General features: G+C 44.7%; 1 protein-coding gene across 6 annotated transcripts in view; it reads right to left on the bottom strand.

Annotated features, from left to right (window-relative positions):
* Nucleotides 1–17,581, bottom strand: part of USP22 (ubiquitin specific peptidase 22) — a 93,816-nt gene extending 76,235 nt beyond the window's left edge. For 5 of the 6 annotated variants that reach the window (XM_077892302.1, XM_077892301.1, XM_077892298.1 and 2 more), the window contains exon 1: nucleotides 17,233–17,581. In XM_077892302.1, the coding sequence (XP_077748428.1) occupies nucleotides 17,233–17,403 (171 nt within the window). In that variant the 5' untranslated portion in view covers nucleotides 17,404–17,581. The remainder of the gene's footprint in view (nucleotides 1–17,232) is intronic. The other variant, XM_077892303.1, reaches the window with a different exon arrangement.
* Between the last annotated feature and the right edge of the window lie 2,348 nt (nucleotides 17,582–19,929).

Here is a 19,929-nt window from a genome sequence, read left to right as displayed (position 1 = left end):
GTGGGGGTACGAGCAGAAGGGAAGAATCTTCAAGCAGACTCCCCACTAAGCATGGAGCCTAACTTGGGGCTCAATCTAATGACCCTGAGAACACAACCTGAGCTGAAATCAAGAGTCAGACACCCAAGGAATCCCAAAATACACAAAAAGTTTTTTTAAAAGATCAAAATTAAGCCCTGAACTTTATTTTTTTTTTAAGATTTTATTTATTCATGAGAGACAGAGACAGAGAGAGGCAGAGACACAGGCAAAGGGAGAAGCAGGCTCCATGCAGGGAGCCTGACATGGGACTCGATCCTGGGTCTCCAGAATTGTGCCCTAGGCTGAAGGCGGCGCTCAGCCCAACCCCTGAACTTTTTTTTTTTTTTTAAGATTTTATTCATTTATTCATGAGAGACAGAGAGAGAGAGAGAGGAGAGAGGCAGAGGGAGAAGCAGGCTCCATGCAGGGAGCCCGACGTGGGACTCGATCCCGGGTCACCAGGACCAGGCCCTGGACCGAAGGCGGCGCCAAACCGTTGAGCCACCAGGGCTGCCCCCAAGCCCTGAACTTTAAATGTAAAAATACATTACCTGTCGTCCTACAGAATTTCATGAAATAAAAATATGCCTCAAGAAAAAGATCTCAGCTGCACAAAAAAATATAGCAATTTACAGGTAGAGAGCTCCTCTAAAAACACAGAAACTGATAATGTCCTGATACTACCAGGTCAGGGAAAGAAAGCCTTAATTACAAATAAATGCACACACATATTCACAATTCAGCTAAATCTTTTTCATTTAAATAAAATCCACGCTTGGGGTGCCTGGGTGGCTCAGTCTTGAGTCTTCATTTCGGCTCAGGTCATGATCTCAGGGTTGTGAGATCAAGCCCCATGGTGGGCTCTGAGCTGAGCATGGAGCCTGCTTTTGGGATTCTCTCTCTCCTCTCCCTTTGCTCCTCCCTCCCAACTCATACAAGAGAGCATTCTCTCTCTCAAATAAATAAATCTTTTTTAAAAAGCCACTGACTCCAACACTGAGAGAGGCATGTTATAAAGAATGGTGAGCCAGCTTAAGGAATTCCCACTAGGGAATTCTGGTACAATCTGACTATAAAAATGAATAATAACGAGAATAGATTACATACCGAATAAAAAAGAATCCCCAAGTCCATTCTGATTATTAATACTAAACACACACAGTCTTAACAGTCTTCACAGGAGAATTCCATCTAATCAATGTAGTTGGAAAGACAAAAATACACATACAAAAATCTTCATTTTCCAATCATCATCATCATCAATGGATTCAGGAAAAAGTCATCAATGGATGCTAAAACCACAGAGTAGAAAAATACTGGGTCATTCACAATAGTTAAAAGGTAGAAGAAACAGACCAAATTCCCATTAAAGGATGAATGGATACACAAAATATAGTATATCCACACAATGGAGTATTATTCAGCCATAAAAAAGAATGAAGTTCTGACACAGTTGCAACATAGATGAACCTTGAGAACGTAATGCCAAGTGAGAGCAGATGGACACAGAGGGTCACATAATGTGTGATTCCATTCATATGAAATATTCAGAACAGGTAAATCCAGAGAGACAGAATAGAGATTAGAGGCTACTAAGGGCTGAAGAGAGAGAATAGGGAGCAGATAGAAATGATCTGAAACTTGGTAGAGGTGGAGTGATGACTATAGAACATCCTGAATATAGTGAATTGTTCATCTTTAATTTTTATATTAATTTTACATCAATAAAAAATACATTAAATTACTTATATGCATGTGTACACATATGCCTGTGTCTACATATGTCTGTATGTATGTACACTGGGGCACTGGATACTCAGTTTCAAAGTAACAAAGACTACTTTTGTTAATTAGAGGGGAAAAGGTCACCTTTAGAACAGAGTACTCTGGCCAACAAACACCTTATCCAAACCTTAATATACCCAAAAGAAACTGATGAGTATAGATAAATGTATATGATATTTTGGTATTCTTGCTATTTTTGTAGGCTTTGTATTTCTTTTAAATAAAGGGAAAACGGGATCCCTGGGTGGCTCAGCAGTTTAGCACCTGCCTTCCGCCCAGGGTGTGATCCTGGAGTCCTGGGATCGAGTCCCACATCAGGCTCCCTGCATGGAGCCTGCTTCTCCCTCTGCCTGTGTCTCTGCCTCTCTCTTTCTCTCTTTCTGTGTCTCTCACGAAAAAAATAAATAAAATCTTTAGAAAAGAATCTTTAAAAAAAATTTTTTTTAAGGATAAACTACTCAACAATACATAGCCTGTAACTCAATAATTCCCAAGTTTATATATAACAGAAATAGAAACATATACATGACAGTATTGCATGTATCAAGGACACCAAAAGACACATAAAAGAATGTCATAATTGTAATACCTCAAACCTGAAAATAAATAAAAATACTCATCGGGAGCAAAAAGCACAAACTGTGGTATAGACATTGAATGCAATGAGCAGAGCAATAGAAAGGAACTCATGGTACATCCAGCAGCAGAGATGAATCTCACAAGAGAACACAGAGGAACCTGGCCACAAAAAAGGACATACTGTTTGCAACCACCGTCATACAAAAGTACAAAGGCAGGCAAAGGTCCTTTGCTGGCCATGTAAAGGTAGACAGTCGACACTCCTCAGAGGGACCAGGAAAGGGCTTAAAGGGGACATTTGGAGCACTGGGCGCTGTTCACAAGGACAGGAGCATGTTCACTTAACAAAGATTCATCAAGGATTGTGCTTTAATAGGAGGGATAAAAAGCCGTAACAGGAAATAATAAACACACAGATAATATATACAGTTATAGTGTGAGACATAAACCAAATGCTCTGAAATTTAAAAGAACAACCACATCTGATTAAGGAGGACTGGGGAAATAAAAAAAGTCTGTATACAATTTCTGCTCGAATTCTATGGAATTCTAAAGAACAAATGTTTCTTATAAGGCGTATGACCTCAATTCATATGGAATAGAGAACTCAAAGTGGGAAAACTCAAAGAACAGAAGGAAAGTATGTAATTAAGGACTTAAATACTCATCTGGGTGACTATGTTCTAGCACATTAAGACCTAGAATACTCAACTACAGGTGGTTTAGAACTCACCACTGAAGGCCTCGATGGATTCAACTCAGTTCTCTAACATTAATCAAGCAGCCAGTCAATAGGCTACAGACACTAAATACAAAAAGCAGAAATTTGTCTTTGGTGTTGTCTTTTACATTGTTATTTGTCTGTATCAGCACTGTCCAATAGAACGTTCTATGTTGCTGCAAGTGTTCTGGATCTGCACTGTCCATTACAGTAGTCATTCCCTACAACTGACTAGAACCACCAAGAAACTGGATGTTTATTTCCTATTACAAATAGCACATGTGGCTAGTGAACAGCACAGTTCTAGATCCTAAAATGAGCAATACTAACTTACACAAGGAAGTTCATAATATCTGCCTCCTGAGTTAAAACAAAGGCAGGTGAGTAGTACTGTTAAGTACTAGTGAAAATAATTAGGATGGGCAGCCCAGGTGGCTCAGCGGTTTAGCGCCACCTTCAGCCCAGGGTGTGATCCTGGAGACCTGGGATTGAGTACCGCATCGGGCTCCCAGCATGGAGCCTGCTTCTCCCTCTGCCTGTGTCTCTGCCCCTCTCTCCCTCTCTCTCTCGATGTGTGCCTCTCATGAACAAATTAAATATTAAAAAAATAAAGTAACTTTTTTACTGTAGCTGCTGACTTCCAGTTAATTCTTTAAAAAGATGTGGCTTTCAGTTGTAGCTGATCCGGAGACCCACTCAACATCGGTCACAGGACACAGGAGCGGATTCAATTCCATCACTCTCGCTATGAGATATGAAGCAAGGTACATGATTCTCTTTGCCTCGGTTTCCTGACTTCTAAAATGTGGACACATATCTACCTCAAACCAGTATTACAAAGATTAAATGATCTGATGCTTTTTAACACACTGAGGACAGTGCCTCTATGTGTTAGGATTTGTAGTGGGGCTAACCTGGCTCCTGCTAGCTCCCCAAAAGGTGTATCCCTGTTTTAATCTTTAGAACCAGTGAATGCTATCTTATTTGGAAAAAGTATTTTGCATAAGTAATCAAGTTAAGGGTGTAGAGATGAGATTTTTTTTTTTTTAAGATTTATTTATTTATGATAGACATAGAGAGAGCGAGCCAGAGACACAGGCAGAGGGAGAAGCAGGCTCCATGCACTGGGAGCCCGACATGGGATTTGATCCCGGGTCTCCAGGATCGCGCCCTGGGCCAAAGGCAGGCGCCAAACCGCTGCACCACCCAGGGATCCCTAGAGATGAGATTATATTTGATGATCTGGGTGGGCCCCAAATGCCATCTTGAGTGTCCCTGAGAAAGGGACACAGAGACTGTGCACCCAGGAATAAAGGCCTGGTGAAGGAGGCAGAAACCAGAGTGGGGGGTGGCGGGAGCTGGAACAGTCCAGGAAGCCTTCCACCCCAGGAGCTTCTGGAGGGGCATGGTCCTACCTACCAGACTTTGGGCTTCTGACCTCTAGAACTTGTTCTAAACCCCCCACTTTGTGGGCACTTGTTAAAGCAGCTGCAGGAAAGAACAGAGTTTGTGTCAGTTATTATTCCAACCCCCTCCTATTGGCACTGAAAAGGTGAGGACACTCGTGTATCACACACTACTGTTCTGAGTGGGCTGGGGAGGCACAGGGTGGCTGCTTTCTGGAGTGTCTGGTGCGGCAGGGCTGGCGAGGTTCCTCCCTCAGTTCCCCAGGCAGCTTCCTGTTGGGGAGGCAACCCTGGCAACTTTCCTGGCTCAGCAGAGGCAACAGAATTCTGGACGCTGGCAGGGGTTCCAGAAAACTCAACTAAGAATCTACTGCTCCTGGAGCCCTTACAGTGGTTTCTTGTATTAAAGCCTTTTCTCCTATAAATTAATTCAAGTTGATTCGGGTAGCCTGCAAGTAAATCCTGAAACACAGCTGTGATTCTTAGTGATAGGAAAAGCAGCCAGGCCAATGATTTACCAGCTCTGTCTGCATCCACGTGGCTGGAGCTAGAGAGGATTATAGTAAATGAAGTCAGATCTCATGCACATGTGGAATTTAAGAAACAGAACATAGGAGCAAAGGAGGAAAGAGAGAGGAAAACCAAGAAACAGACTCTGAACTATAGAGAACTGGTGGTGACTGTGGAGGCCGAGAAAAATTAAGGCCATTCCACCTCAAGTTTAGCATTAGCACAAGTACAGCCATCTTAGGCCCCTGTGAATAAGAGCTCAACTTTACAGGAAAAACTGAAGAATGTCCTCAGCAGGGAATCCCGTATCAGAAGGACAACAGAGCCCAAGGCAGTGGCAGAAAGTCCCATATTAGAATGAGAACAGAGCTCAATGCCCCTGAAAGTCCCATATCAGAATGTAAACAGAACTTGAGAAATTCCTCCATGCCTTCTGGAGGTCCCCTAGACCAGCCCATAAAACTAAGCTGGAACCCATCTCGGGGTCCAAGTCCCTGCTCTGCTGTGTCGGGTATACTTGGACCCAAGCTCAAGCTTGTTAATAAATCCTCGTGCGCTTGCATCGGTGTTGGCTCCTTGGTGGTTTCTCGGATTCGCAATCTTGGGCACAACAGTGACCAGAGGGAAGGTGGGTGGGAGGATTGGCAATTAAGGAGGGCACTTGTGATTAGCATGGAGTCCTTACAGAACTGCTGCATCACTCTATTTTACACCTGAAACTAATATCATGCTGAATGTTAACTGGGATTTAAATAAAAACTTTTAAAAACAAACAGTTCTGAGCTTACATGGTGCAAGAAATTCACAGAAAGTCCATTCATTGGGCCTCAATATTAACAATATTTCCTTGGATACCCTAATCTCTATTATCTTTTCTCCCCATCTTCCTCCTCACCCCAAGAAGGACAGGGCAGGGACAGAAGAGGCACTTGAAGTCGAGGATGACTCAGCTGTACAGTGAATTTTGATTCCGGCTTAAAGAAAATGACAACCACGAGGCAGCACCTGCAGAGCTAATGCATACGTCCCATATTACCCGCCACTTCCCACCACCACTGGTCTAGTCACATCTGACAACTGTAAGAAGGTAAGTATACCTGTCGTGCTTCTCTTCAATGACTTTTTCTTTTCTTTTTATATGAAATTTTTTTTAAAGATTTTATTTATTTATTCATGAGAGACAAAGAGAGATAGACAGAGACACAGGCAGAGGGAGAAACAGGCTCCATACAGGGAGCCCGACGTGGGACTCGATCCCGGGTCTCCAGGACCAGGCCCTGGGCTGAAGGCGGCGCTAAACTGCTGAGCCACCCGGGCTGCCCATCTTCAATGACTTTTTCAAGGCTCATAATACTTTTATACCATCGTGGACTCTGATATAAGCAAAGGGACAGGATAAACATTCTATTTCCTACATGAACTGAGGCACTAAAAGGCAAAAAAAATAAATTAATCTCAAATTCCCCAACCTCAGAAAGCCACACTCAGGCCTTTGAATCTCAACTAAAATAGATTCTGTCCAACTCCCTCCAGGTACAAAAGTGGCAGTGACATAACTGATAAGTAGTACATATTTTGGCCTTACTTCAAAGTTCTAAGCACAAAGCTCTCAATTTGGAATTTGCAAAGTGATAAGATTGATAAAGGGGTCTTTTGTTATTCAAACAAGTTCCTTTCAACCAGGTCTGTTTATGCTAATGAGATGATTTTTGAAAAGCTTCTGGACAGCCTCAAGATGGGGTCTGGGTTCCAGGAAACCAACCCTGTGATTAGAGGGGTGGACCCTTCAGCCCCCTCCAACAGACAGTAGTTTAATCAATCATGCCTGTGTAACGGTTTAACTAATGTCTGCTTAATCAGTCATAACGGTGTAATGAAGTTTTCATAAAAATGCTAAAAGACAGGTCGAGAGGGCTTCTGGGTTGGTTAATGCATCCATGTGATGTGGGAAATAAAAGCAGAAAAGAAATTATTAAATTTCCTTACTATTCACAGCCCACTGACAAGTCCTTGAAACAGGCAGTGACCTTCCTCTAGGAACTCAGGTGCCTCCATGTTAATACCTTGCTAAGGGCAAAAGACAATCTTAGCCTGACCCCCAGGATCCTGAAATCCTTTTATATTTTAACATATAAAAGTTCCTTTGGGGGCACCTGGGTGGCTCAGTCAGTTAAGTGGTTGCCTTCAGCTCAGGTCATGATCTCAGGGTCCTGGGATCAAGCCCTGTGTCTCCCCAAGTCCAGCTCCCTGCTCAGCGGGGAGCCTGCTTCTCCCTCCGCCCCTCCCCTCCACGTTCTCTCTCAAATAAATAAAAAATCTTAAAGGAAGTTTACAAAAGTTTGTTTTTTTTTTAATCTCTACACCCCAAGATATATGTTGGCAATCATCGCCCAAGCCTATGACTCACTGATATATATCTGATGGGTCTCATGACTCAGGTTTTATTAGACATTAAAAAATGACTTTTTCCTAATAGCAGCTAGCCCCCTCAAGGTCCTGGAAACTTTGCTTCCAAAATTCTTTTTGGAGACTTCCACTGGCCCTAATCCCCTCCCAACTTGAAAGGATATAACAGGCCACTCCTCACGAGCCCAGTGCAGCGCTTTCGGCCCACAGGTCCTGTCCTCGTGCTTTAATAAAACCTTTGCACCAAAAACATCTCAATTCTTTTTGTCTGTTGGCTTCGAACGCTTAATATCTTCCTATATCACGTGACTTGGGAGTATGATGCACCTCTACTCCACTGGGAGAAAGCTCCTGTGCCTAGGGCCCTCCCAGACCTGATCCTACGTACCTCTTCATCTGACTGTCCATCTGTACACTTTAGAATATCCTTTACAATAAACTGGTAAACCTAAGTAAATGTTCCCCTGAGTTTTGGAAACCATTTTAACAAATTACTGGACCCAAAGAAGGGATCCTAACCAGTTGCAAGCACAGATGACAACCTGGACTTGTGACTAGTGTGTATAGCAGGAACAGTGCTGCAGGAGTAAACTCCTTAACCTAGGCAATCTTACACTGTCTGAGTAAGTGTCAGAATTAAGTCTAACTTGTACAGCACCGGGTCAATATCTGCTGATATTAGAGAATTTACTCAGTGATACTGTAAAACATTCCAGAATAATTTAGTGGGAGCACAAACTTCAGACTCAGAGTAACCTAATTTCAAGGCCGACTTAGTGTTTACATCAGTGCTCTTGGATGAGACTTATCTGCCACCCTCCCTGAAAAGTATGAGTACCCAAACCAAGTGAAATTTTCTGTAAGATACACTTTATGAAATATAAAATGTTATGTAAATGTAAAGCACTATGATCATAAATGAGAAATAAGTGCAAGAGAGATTTGGGGACCTGGTCAGGTCACACTTTTGGGCAGAAACAAGGGCCACCCCCCCCACCCGACCCCCCCTGTACTGACTGCCTCAGGCTACTTTTTTTTTCTCCCTTGGGCTAGTCTCAATTTAAACTCTACACCACCTGGGGATCCCTGGTTGGCTCAGGGTTTAGCGCCTGCCTTCGGCCCAGGGTGTGATCCTGGATGGAGTCCCGCATTGGGCTTCTGGCATGGAGCCTGCTTCTCTGCCTCTCTCTCTGTCTCTCTCTCGAATAAATAAAGTCTTTAAAAAATAAAGAAATTCTACACCACCTTCCAACTGTCAACTATAAGTGTGTACAGGGAGTGATCAGATTACCTTAAACCTTCATTTTAACCTGCACTTCCCACTTTATTCCCCAAAATCTTTTACCAGAGCTGCTAAAAAGTAATAATAAAAGCTACTGAAGGTCACTTCAGACCCTGAAAATGGAGTTTCTGTACTTTCTACTTAATCTTGTGAACTTTTTCTTTTTTTGGAGAGAAAGAGAGAGAGAGAGAGAGAGAGAGAGAGACGAGCAGGCAAAGGGAAAAGGGAGAAGCAGACTCTGCTGAGCAGGGAGCCTGATGTGGGGCTGGATCCCAGGACCCCAAGATCATGACCTGGGCTGAAGGCAGAAGCTTAACCAACTGAGCCACCCATTCACCCAATCTTCTGAACTTTCACAGTACAAAGGGCAAACCACAATACATGCAAATCTGTAAATAACTGGTTAGGCAGTCAGAGGATGCCAGAACGCAGCTCAAGCCATGATAAAAGAATCTGACTGTTTTACAAATAAATGTATGAGATAACTCTCATTTACGTAAAGGGCATGGGACAACCTGCCTACATAACTTGGAAATGAGTGGAGGATATAAAACTAAAGGCAAAAGGAGCCATACCTAAGCCAGGTGATAACACTGCTTCCCAAGGCAGGGCAGGTTAAAAATTCTGAAACAGCTGTTAGGAAAATTTTTTCTTCTACCCTTCAAGATTCTTCCAGCTGGTCTAAGAATTACAAAGTTTAAATATGCTCACACGGGCAGCCCGGGTGGCTCAGCAGTTTAGCGCCTCCTTCAGCCCAGGGCCTGATCCTGGAGACCCGGGATCGAGTCCCGTGTCGGGGTCCCTGCGTGGAGCCTGCTTCTCCCTCTGCCTGTGTCTCTGCCTCTCTTTCCTCTCTGTGTATTCTCATGAATAAATAAATAAAATCTTTAAAAAAATAAAATAAATATGCTCATACGGAGACCAATACTGACATCAAGGCCCAAAGAAATTAACGCTGGCAGTTTTTGTACTCTTTGGACAAAGAGACAATAAATTTGAGAGGAATCAACAGGACAAAAACTTATGTTCAGGAGCTTCAATTAATAAGGAATTCTACACAGATTTTGTGCTAAATGATAAATTGGTAAAAAGTACAAAGGTTATATAGTTTTCTAGGTTCTAAATTCCCTGTGATAAGAATGTCTCTTTACTTCCTGGCACATTTGACATGGGAGATTTATTTCTTGCTTTCTGGACACAAAGGAGGATCAGAGTGTTCTTGCATGGGCCCTTTTTTTTTTTTTTTTAAGGAACTTTAAAGATTTCATTCATCCATTTGACAGAGAGAGAGAGAAAAAAAACACGTGCACACAAGAGCGCACAAGCAGGGGGAGCAGCAGGCAAATGGAGAGGGAGAAGCAGGCGGGCTCCCTGATGAGCAAGGACCCCGACACACAGGGTTTGATCCCAGGCCCCTGGAATCATGACCTGAGCTGAAGGCAGATGCTTAACCAACTGAGCCACGCAGAGGTCCCTTTAAGAACTTTTACGTCAGAATAAACAATATGCCAAAGTGTCACATTTTTGAAGGCTGGGGGGGCTACCCTTGGGCCCTATACAACTATACAAGTGAACTGAAAATAAACAGGCAAGTACATGGATGGGGGATAAGTTGAACTCTGCTGGGCAGAGAAGTTACAGATAAGCAAGAGGGGAAGGCTAGAATGATACATGTAGTATTGGATTAGAGTTGGAGACAGCACTATGAACTCAGGTATACTTTAATAGGGGTGGAGATGCATAACCAGAGACTTGTGTGTACAAGCATTAGTATACCCACGTTTGTTCTTAACTCTCCCAAGAGCTTAGAAGCCACAACACTGGTATCAACAAGCACAGCCATTGCTCAAGCCATATTTTCTTTTCTTTCTTTTTTTTTTTTTTTGTTTTTTTTTAATTTATTTATGATAGTCACACAGAGAGAGAGAGGGGGGGGGGGGGCAGAGACATAGGCAGAGGGAGAAGCAGGCTCCATGCACCGGGAGCCCGATATGGGATTCAATCCCGGGTCTCCAGGATCGCGCCCTGGGCCAAAGGCAGGCGCTAAACCACTGCGCCACCCAGGGATCCCTCTTTTCTTTTCTTTTCTTTTTTTTTTTTAAGATTTTATTTATTTATTCGTGATAGACACAGAGAGAGAGGCAGAGACACAGGCAGAGGAAGAGGGAGAAGCAGGCTCCACGCAGGAAGCCCAATGTGGGACTCGATCCCGGGACTCCAGGATCACGCCCTGGGCCGAAGGCAGCGCTAAGCCACTGAGCCACCCAGGGATCCCCTTGAACCATATTTTCTAATTCCATTCTCCAGTGAAAGGAACCATGGCCCCTCAGTGAAATGGCAGATTCTAAGACCAGGGCAGAAAATATAAAATATAGGGGCATTCTATAAAATGCTTGAGCACTATGCCTTAAAACTGGTAAGGTCATCAAAATCAAGGAGAATCTGAGAAAATGTCACAATCCAGAGAAGCCTACGAAGACATAACAACTAAATGTAATGTGGAATCCTGGATGGGCTTCTGAAAAAGAAAATGGGCAACCCCGGGTGGCTCTGTGGTTTAGCGCCGCCTTCAGCCCAGGGCCTGATCCTGGAGACCAAGGATCAAGTCCCACGCCGGGCTCCCAGCATGGAGCTTGCTTCTCCCTCTGCCTGTGTCTCTGCTTCTGTGTGTCTCTCATGAATAAATAAAAATCGTTTTTTAAAAAAAGGAAATTAGGGAAAAAACTAATGATCTCTATGACTTCCAGTTCATAACAACGTATCAAGCTTGGTCATTAGTTGTGACAAAAGGTACCACAGTAACAATAAGAGGATAATAATCAGGGGAAGGGGGGGGCTGAATAAAATGGGTACATTGTGTAAAGATGAACTGTATCAATGCTGACATCCTGGTTGTTAATACTGTTAACAGTTTGCAAGATGTTACCATTCCGGTAACTGGGTAAAGAATACAGGGAGTTCCATGTATTTTTTTTTTTTTACAATAGCACATCAATCTACAATTATCTCAAAAGAAAAATTTTTTTCCATTTTGGATCTTTTACTTGGAATGACCTGTCCCCTGCTTAGTTGAATTGTATGTTTTGTTGTAAGGATTTGAAAGATTCAAAGCATCGATAAATAAGGCAAAAGTTAATTTCTCAAGACAATAAATTTTGAAAAGAAAAAAAATGTACTTTAAAAAAACAAACAGGGATCCCTGGGTGGCACAGCGGTTTGGCGCCTGCCTTTGGCCCAGGGCGCGATCCTGGAGATCCGGGATCGAATCCCATGTCGGGCTCCCTGCATGGAGCCTGCTTCTCCCTCTGCCTGTGTCTCTGCCTCTCTCTCTCTGTGTGTGACTATCATGAATAAATAAATAAAATCTTTAAAAACAAACAAACAAACAAACAAAAACATCCAAAAAATGACAACTTTAAAAAACAAAACCCAGAGTGGGCTCAGCAGCATTTTCAACGTCATGCTTAAGTGCCAGGCTGAGTCAATGAGGACTAACCGGTCTCAGTGGTGAAGCCAGCAACACATGGATATTTCATGGCTCTCAGTTTATGATCTGCCAATGTGTCCTGTCACTCTAGGTATTTTGTCTAAGTAACAGCATAACTGTTTTTCCCCAATGATGATTTCTGCTAAAAAGTTCAAAATATAAGAGATTCATTCAGATCTCAAGGGAGGCTCTCAGACTCCAGAACTAAAGCAGTACATATAAAGAGATGACCAGCACAGTGCAGTCCTAGACCAGTACATCTTTTTCTAAAACACATGGCAAAGGACCACTGACTCAAGAGAAATAAGACCATATTCCTCCTGCAATGATTTCCCTTTCCACACAATAGCCAAACACCTGAGCCACATTTACACAGCCCTGACTGTTAGAGCTACTCTCATCTTAGGCAAGTGCCCACAGGCTAACAATCTGTATTTCTCACTTTGTAAAGACTCAAAATCAAAGGGCATTACCCTATGAAATTATACTATCTTCAACTTTAATGTTTCATGTTTAGTTTTGTACTTGTCTCCTTTTGGCTACCTCCCTTCCTACGATTGTCCATAAATAAAAAAGTGCGCTTTTTAAAGGTGTCTCAAGTTTGATGTCAAGTAGACAAATCACATTTCACTCCCTCAACTAACAAAAATATACATAAAAATTACTTGCCTAAGATTATTACTTTAAACTGATTACCAAAAAATAAAAAATAAAAAAATAAAATAAAATAAAATAAAAATAAACTGATTACCAGGCTTATACGAATTCTTAGCAAATCCTCCAAACTGAAAGCTTGAAAAAAAGGAAAATACACAATGCTGTTTCTATCCAACGGAATATTAACTGCACAGTTCAACAGATCTATACACATGGGCAACAGGTGAAAAATGGAAAACAAGATACACAGCATGTATGTTTACATAAATAAAATCATGTAACTTTGTTTTATTCATATATATACTCAAAAAACTTTTTGAAGATTTTATTTGACAGCCTGTGCGTACATAAGCAGGTGGAGCAGCAGGCCGAAGGAGAGGGAGAAGCAGGCTTCCTATTGAGGCTCAATTCCCAGGACTCTGGAATCATGACCTGAACCAAAGACAGACACTTAACTGACTGAGCCACTCAGGTGCCCATATATAATTTTTTAAAAATCTGAAGGACCCAGGCAATAAACATATCTTGACAGTAATTGTGTATAGCCAGAAAAGACTCACCTTATATATTCTATAAGCCTATAAGGTATTTTAATTTTTACACATTAAGAACATGTTCATAATGTCACTTTGCAATTGTTTTAATACACAGATCATGCATTTTAATCTTCCTCAGTAAAACTGACCAACAATTAAGCATCTAGAATTATTTTATGCAATGGTTTATGTAAGTTCTGGCTCTAACTACCCTAAGTGTAGGAATTATCATTGGGCATCTACAAATACTTTAAATTTTAAGGCAGATATTTATTATCTCGCTGTGTGACACCTATTTAATGGCCTTTGGACAATTATCATTTCAATTCGTCAAGACAGAAACCCAGAATTCGAATTTGACTCTAGACTGGAGAATGAGAGGTCTAAAAAAAAATAGGGAATCATTCTACTTTCTTCCAAAGGATACCCATTCCACATTTAAATAGTGGTGTGAAGACCACAAATGTAGAAAACAACAAAATGTTAAAAGTACAATTACTGGATCTTCGAGCCCTCTGGCCTCTTATCTATTATTTCCCAGGTAAATTTCCTTCTCTCTAGCCCCTTTCTCAAACAAAATAAGAATTTCAACCCAAAGGCTTGCTTTAGGCCCCAAATTCTGTGCCTCAGGTAGAAACCTTCGAAAGCAGTTTCCTGCCCTCCAGATTAGTGACCAAACTAAACCAGAACTATAACAATCCAAAATTACAGTATGTTTGACACGTCTTCTTCACTTGTGGCCAAGTATATTTGGTAAAAGTTACTACAGCTACAAAGAGGGCTGTATCTTGAGGACAAGCTGCTGCAAAATTTTAGAGTCACAAAGAATTTTTTTAAAAAGAGGAGTGAATATTTTAAAAAATATCACTGAAGGGACGTCTGGGTGGCTCAGCAGTTTGGCACCTGCCTTCAGCACAGGGCATGATCCTGGAGTCCTGGGATCAAGTCCCACGTTGGAATCCCTATGTGGAGCCTGCTTCTCCTTCTGCCTGTCTCTCTGCCTCTCTCTCCCTCTCTGTGTGTGTCTCTCATGAGTAAATAAATAAAATCTGAAAAAAAAAAAATCACCAAAATATCACCTTCCAAGGATCTATATATTCAAAATACAGTGTAGACTATGTTATGTCATAATAACCAGTAGCACTGTAAATTCTCAATGTTTTTACTGCCAGTTTCTTTTTCACACCCTAAAATGGTAAGATATTTGCTCTATTCAACACATGCCGCTGTGGTAGCACTCAGTCCTAAATCATAGGAACACTTTTACATTCAGTAGTACACAAGATTTACTGCAATTCAAGCCTAAATTGGACAGAAAGTCATGTTCTTCTCACTCTGTGCCTACCAAAAGAAGAATCAAAAGTGGATACAAAATCATAACCCTTTTCTACTTAGACAAAGTTCTAACTCCTGTTTATCCAGGGCTTTGTTTCTATGGTTACATTGTAGCTGAAACTTCAGCCTCAAAAGGCACCTTTATTTACAAAGACTATAACTTGAGTTGAAATATTTTTGTAGGAAATTTCATATTGTTAAAATCAAAAATATACTAAGCCTACAGAGCTGAGAAATCTACAAACTGCCAAACACGTATTGTTCATTGTTAACCATCAAGTTAAACTATTTATCCAGCCAACTGTTCATTAGCTAGGCCACTAGAGAGTGCTAGATACACCATTACACAGGACCCAAGTGATTCAAAGATTTTTATTGTTTAATTCTTATTTATTTATGATAGTCACAGAGAGAGAGAGAGAGAGGCAGAGACACAGGCAGAGGGAGAAGCAGGCTCCATGCACCGGGAGCCCGACGTGGGATTCGATCCCGGGTCTCCAGGATCGCGCCCTGGGCCAAAGGCAGGCGCCAAACCGCTGCGCCACCCAGGGATCCCGACCCAAGTGATTCAAAAAGGACTATCCCCGAAAATCTGGAGCATAAAAGATGAAGAACTTGCTGGTATACTGCCAAGAGGTACTGCAACACTGACAGGTCTGAATTTTAGAGGTAAGCATTTGTCACCACATCTTGTCTGTCAATAGCTCAAGTTCCCACAAGTGAATATAGAGATGTGTGCTTCAACAGCTTCCAAACTAAGCAACTGACATTAAAGGATTAATCCAAGACATACATAGCAAAAGGAAAAGTGACTGCTTCCTTTAGGAGACAAAGGTGCTCGCTTCAGCAGCACATATACTAAAATAGGAAAGGAGACAAAGTTAATGATGGGTTAAACTTGGCTCCTTAAGCACTGTTAAACATTTACAGGGGAAGGGGAGGCAGTGAGAAAAAAAGGCATGGGATTTCTTACTTAACCCAACGTGGAGAGGAATCTTACACCATATAAATCTCAACCAATAAACTAACAATATGGAGTAGTAACAAGATTATCACCTGAAGAGCATCGGTTTCAACCAGGCTATTTTTTTAGGAGCACACAATTCCATTAGCAAGAATCTCACTCTGATCCTAATAGATCACCTCCAATGTTTAGTTCATTCTAAGAGGTAGTGCTTCCCAACACCATTACTGATACAAAGAAAACTGATGCTTAACATTCCCTACAATCTCAGTGGATGTCAGCTTTTCAAAAAAAGGGTTACTCAAGGTGGAAAGAGACTAACACCCCTCCCAACCTCACTAAACTGCAAAATCGCGTTACCCTGTAATAAGACTTATTCAGATAAGAATATGGTTATCTTGATTTCCACATCACTAATAAGCCTAATGGGATGTATAGCTGAAAAATATAACACTAAATGTAATTTCCTCAACGTCTCACGAAGGTGATCAGTTTCTTTCTGAAGCCTCTTAACGCAGAAGCCCCGCCACTGTCCCACCTTCCCAGCAAACCCATCTTTTAAATCCACTCCTCCGGAGCTACCAGCGACCCTCCCTCCCTCACACTCCGCGCTGACAGCGAAACGGCTTTCCAGGTAGAGGTGCAAGCAGTGGCCTGAGTCGCTCCACTTCCAACCGCTCACCCCTCCACCCACGTCCGAGTCTGAAATGAGGCCAGGGCGACGCCATCTCCCCGCCTTGGTTCCCGCGGACCCCGGAGCCGGCGCGGGGTTCGGCCCGCGCACCACTCGACCCCCGATCCCGACACACGGTTCCGGTTCCTCGACCCAGGTAAGCCTCAATGCACGCTCTGGAGGAACGGGCGCTCAGCATGGTGGCAAGGGGCTGACCCCACGGCGGACCACCCAAGAGGCCCCGGGGTCTTCGTCCCTTTTCAACGTTCTGTCCTACGTTTTCTCAGGACCCCCATCCCCGCCCCGGAGGGTTCCTGGGGGAGGCCAAGCGCTGGAACGTCGCACACCTTGGTCCGCGGTCAGCAGGCTTCCACCGCCGCCGGGGAAGAGAAAACCGCCCCCTTCCCAGAGCAGCACCAGCCCACCCCCGGAACTGGGCACGCCCCAAACCCCGCCCCCGCGGCGGAGGGGGGCCCGGAGGAAGATGGGGGAGGGGAAGAGAGGGCGCGGGAGGACCGCGGAGGAGCGGGGGAGGGGGGAGGGGGGAGGGGGAGGGGGGGAAGGGAGGGCGAGGGGGAAGGGAGGGGGAAGGGAGGGGGAGGGGGAGCGGAGGGAAAGAGGGGAGGCGGAAGGGAGAGATGGAGAGAAGAGGAAGGGGGGGGAGAAGGAGGGACGGAGGAGGCAGGGAGCAGGGAATGAGAAAGCAGAAGCGCCCTCTCGCCCCCAACCCCGCCGGCGAGCGCAGCCGGGGAGGGGTCCGCAGGCGACTAACCAGCCCTCCTCCCCCCTTGCTAGGCAGCGCTGCAAACGAGGGGTCTCGCGCGGCTGCCAGCGCCGCCCGCAGCGGCCCGGGGACGCAGGGGGCCGCACCTTGCGCTTGCGGGCCTCCGCCGTGCCGCTCCACACGAAGCACTGGTAGATGGCCCGCAGGTTCTGCTTCCAGTTGTCCACCTTGAAGCTGCTCAGGTGCGAGCAGCCCGGCGGCGTCACCACCAGCTCCGCGTCCATGGCCTCGCTCTCCGGCTCGGGCCGGGAGACCATGGGGGGCAAGGCCCGGCCGCGCGCGGGGGGCGGCGAGGGGGACGAGGACGACGCCAGCGCGGCGCGGAGGGCTGCTCGGTGGCGCGCCCCGGCCTGGCGGGGAACGGGCGCCGGGAACAAAGCGCGGACGGCCGCGGGGCCGGCGGACAAAGCCCGGGCTGCGCGGACGCCGAGCGGGAGGCGGCGGCCAGCCAGGCGCCGCCCGCGCTGCGCTCGCCCGGTTCGCGGAGCTCGGCGCGGGGCGGGGCGCCGAAGCCGCAGGCGGAGGTTACGTCATCCCCCGCCGGCCGCGGGCGCCGCACTGCGCAGGCTCGGGCCGCTCCTGGGCCCGCCCCCGCCCCCGCCCCCGCGCCCGCCCCCGCGCCCGCCCCCGCGCCCGCAGGCTCCGCGGCAGACTGCGCCCGGGCGCTCGGCGGCGGCGAGGAGCCGACCCGGGCCCGCCCCCGCGCCTACGCCCGCTGTCGCGGGTCTGCCCGCGGCGGTGGTCGCCAGCTGTCGGTACAGGCCGCCGGGGTCAGAGCAGCCGCCCGGGAAGCTGGCCACCACCCCTGCCGCGTCTCCCTCCAGGAACTGCGGAGGTGGGGGCCGGCCGGGGTTGGGTGGCGCGGGGTGTCCGTCTCGGTACGAGCCGAGCTCTGCCGCAAAGAGGCGGAGCAATGGGCCGGGTCTTGCAAGTCGGTGCAGTCTCCCTCGGCCTCCCCATCTGTGCCGAGCCCCGGCGTGGGCCTACCCACCCCAGGCGGTGCTTCCCTGGATCGCTGTCAGTCTGGGTGGCAACCGGAGGCCCTCATCTGCAGGCCTCTCCCATCTTTGTGGCCTGTCTGGTAGTTGCTGGGCATTGAAATGATTAAGACCATGTCCTACTTTGAGAATCCCAGGATGGGTGCCCTATGACTTCACTCATGCAGAATTGAAACAACAAAGCAAACAAGACCCCAGACTCAAAAAAACAAAACAAAACAAAGAACAAACTGGTGGCTGCCTAAGGGAAGGTGGGTGGGTGCATGGGTGAAATAAAGGGCATTAAGAATACACTTAAAATAATGAGCACTGAGAAATCTATAGAATTGTTGAAAAATTATATTGTACATGGGAAACTAACATTTTATGTTAATTTTACTTCAATAAGAAAAAAATCTCAGAGTGGAATGTAAATCGATGTAGCCACTGTGGAAAAACAGTATGGAGGTTCCTCAAGCATTAAAAATAGAAACAGTGCATAAGCCAGTAATTCTACTACTGGGTATTTACCCCAAGAAAATAACACAAACTCAAGGGTATATGTCCCCCTCTGCTTATTGTAGCATTATTTATAATAGACAAGATATGGAAGCAACCTAAGTGTCAATCAATACATGAATGGCTAAAGATGCGATATATATATATATATATATATATATATATATATATATATATACATATAATAGAATATTACACCAGTTAGAAAGAATAAGAGCTTGGCATTTGCGATAGCATGCGTGGACCTACAAGGTATTATGCTAGGTGAAGTAAATCAGACAGAGAAAGACAAATACCATATGATTTCATTTATATGTGGAATCTAAAAAAAAAAAAAAAAAAACGAACCAGCAATAAATGCGGAAACAGACCCATAAATACTGAAAACAATCTGGTGGTCGCCAGAGAGGAGTGGAAGATGGAGGGGTTGCACAAAAGGGGGTAAAGGGGAGTGGGAGGTACAGACTTCCAGTTAAAAAATGAATAAGTCATGGGGATGAAAGGTACAAGGATCCCTGGGTGGCGCAGCGGTTTGGCGCCTGCCTTTGGCCCAGGGCGCGATCCTGGAGACCCGGGATCGAATCCCACGTCGGGCTCCCGGTGCATGGAGCCTGCTTCTCCCTCTGCCTGTGTCTCTGCCTCTCTCTCTCTCTGTGTGTGTGTGACTATCATAAATAAATAAAAAGTTTTAAAAAAAAAAGAAAGAAAGGTACAGCATGGAATAGTTAATGGTATTGTAATAGGGTTGTATAGTGACAGATGGTAGCTAGACTTGTGGCGAGCATAGCATAGTGCATGGAATTGTGGAAGCACTTACTATGCTGTATACCTGAAACTAATGTAATTGTGTGTCAACTAAACTTAAATTAAAAAAAGAAAGAATCCTACAATGTAATGAGATAAATAGCAATATTAGCAGGCAATCACATTAATATGAAATTGCAGAGATAAAGGAAAGTCCAGGTAACATGAAAACACTCCAAGACTCCTTTTACCCTCACCCTGCTGGGCAGTCACAGTGGAAGGGATCCAGAAATAAGTGCCATGGTGAGAGATTTGCCTTAAGCCGTATTTCCCACCGTCCATGAGACTAACATGATCTAAAATGGGTACCTGGGTTTTGATTGTTTGTTTTCAAATTTAAAGAAATTTAAAACACCCAGGGAATTTTGCTTCTATGATGATCAAGTAATATCCTACACTAATCCTCCCTCAGATAAGAACTATGATCTTTGGACAGAATACAAAAACAAACACCTGAAAGCATTGGAGAGTAAACCAAAAGAG

Source organism: Canis aureus, chromosome 3 (genome assembly GCF_053574225.1).
Source record: "Canis aureus isolate CA01 chromosome 3, VMU_Caureus_v.1.0, whole genome shotgun sequence".
Classification (NCBI taxonomy): domain Eukaryota; kingdom Metazoa; phylum Chordata; class Mammalia; order Carnivora; family Canidae; genus Canis; species Canis aureus.
This window is presented reverse-complemented; position numbering and strand designations above follow the sequence as displayed.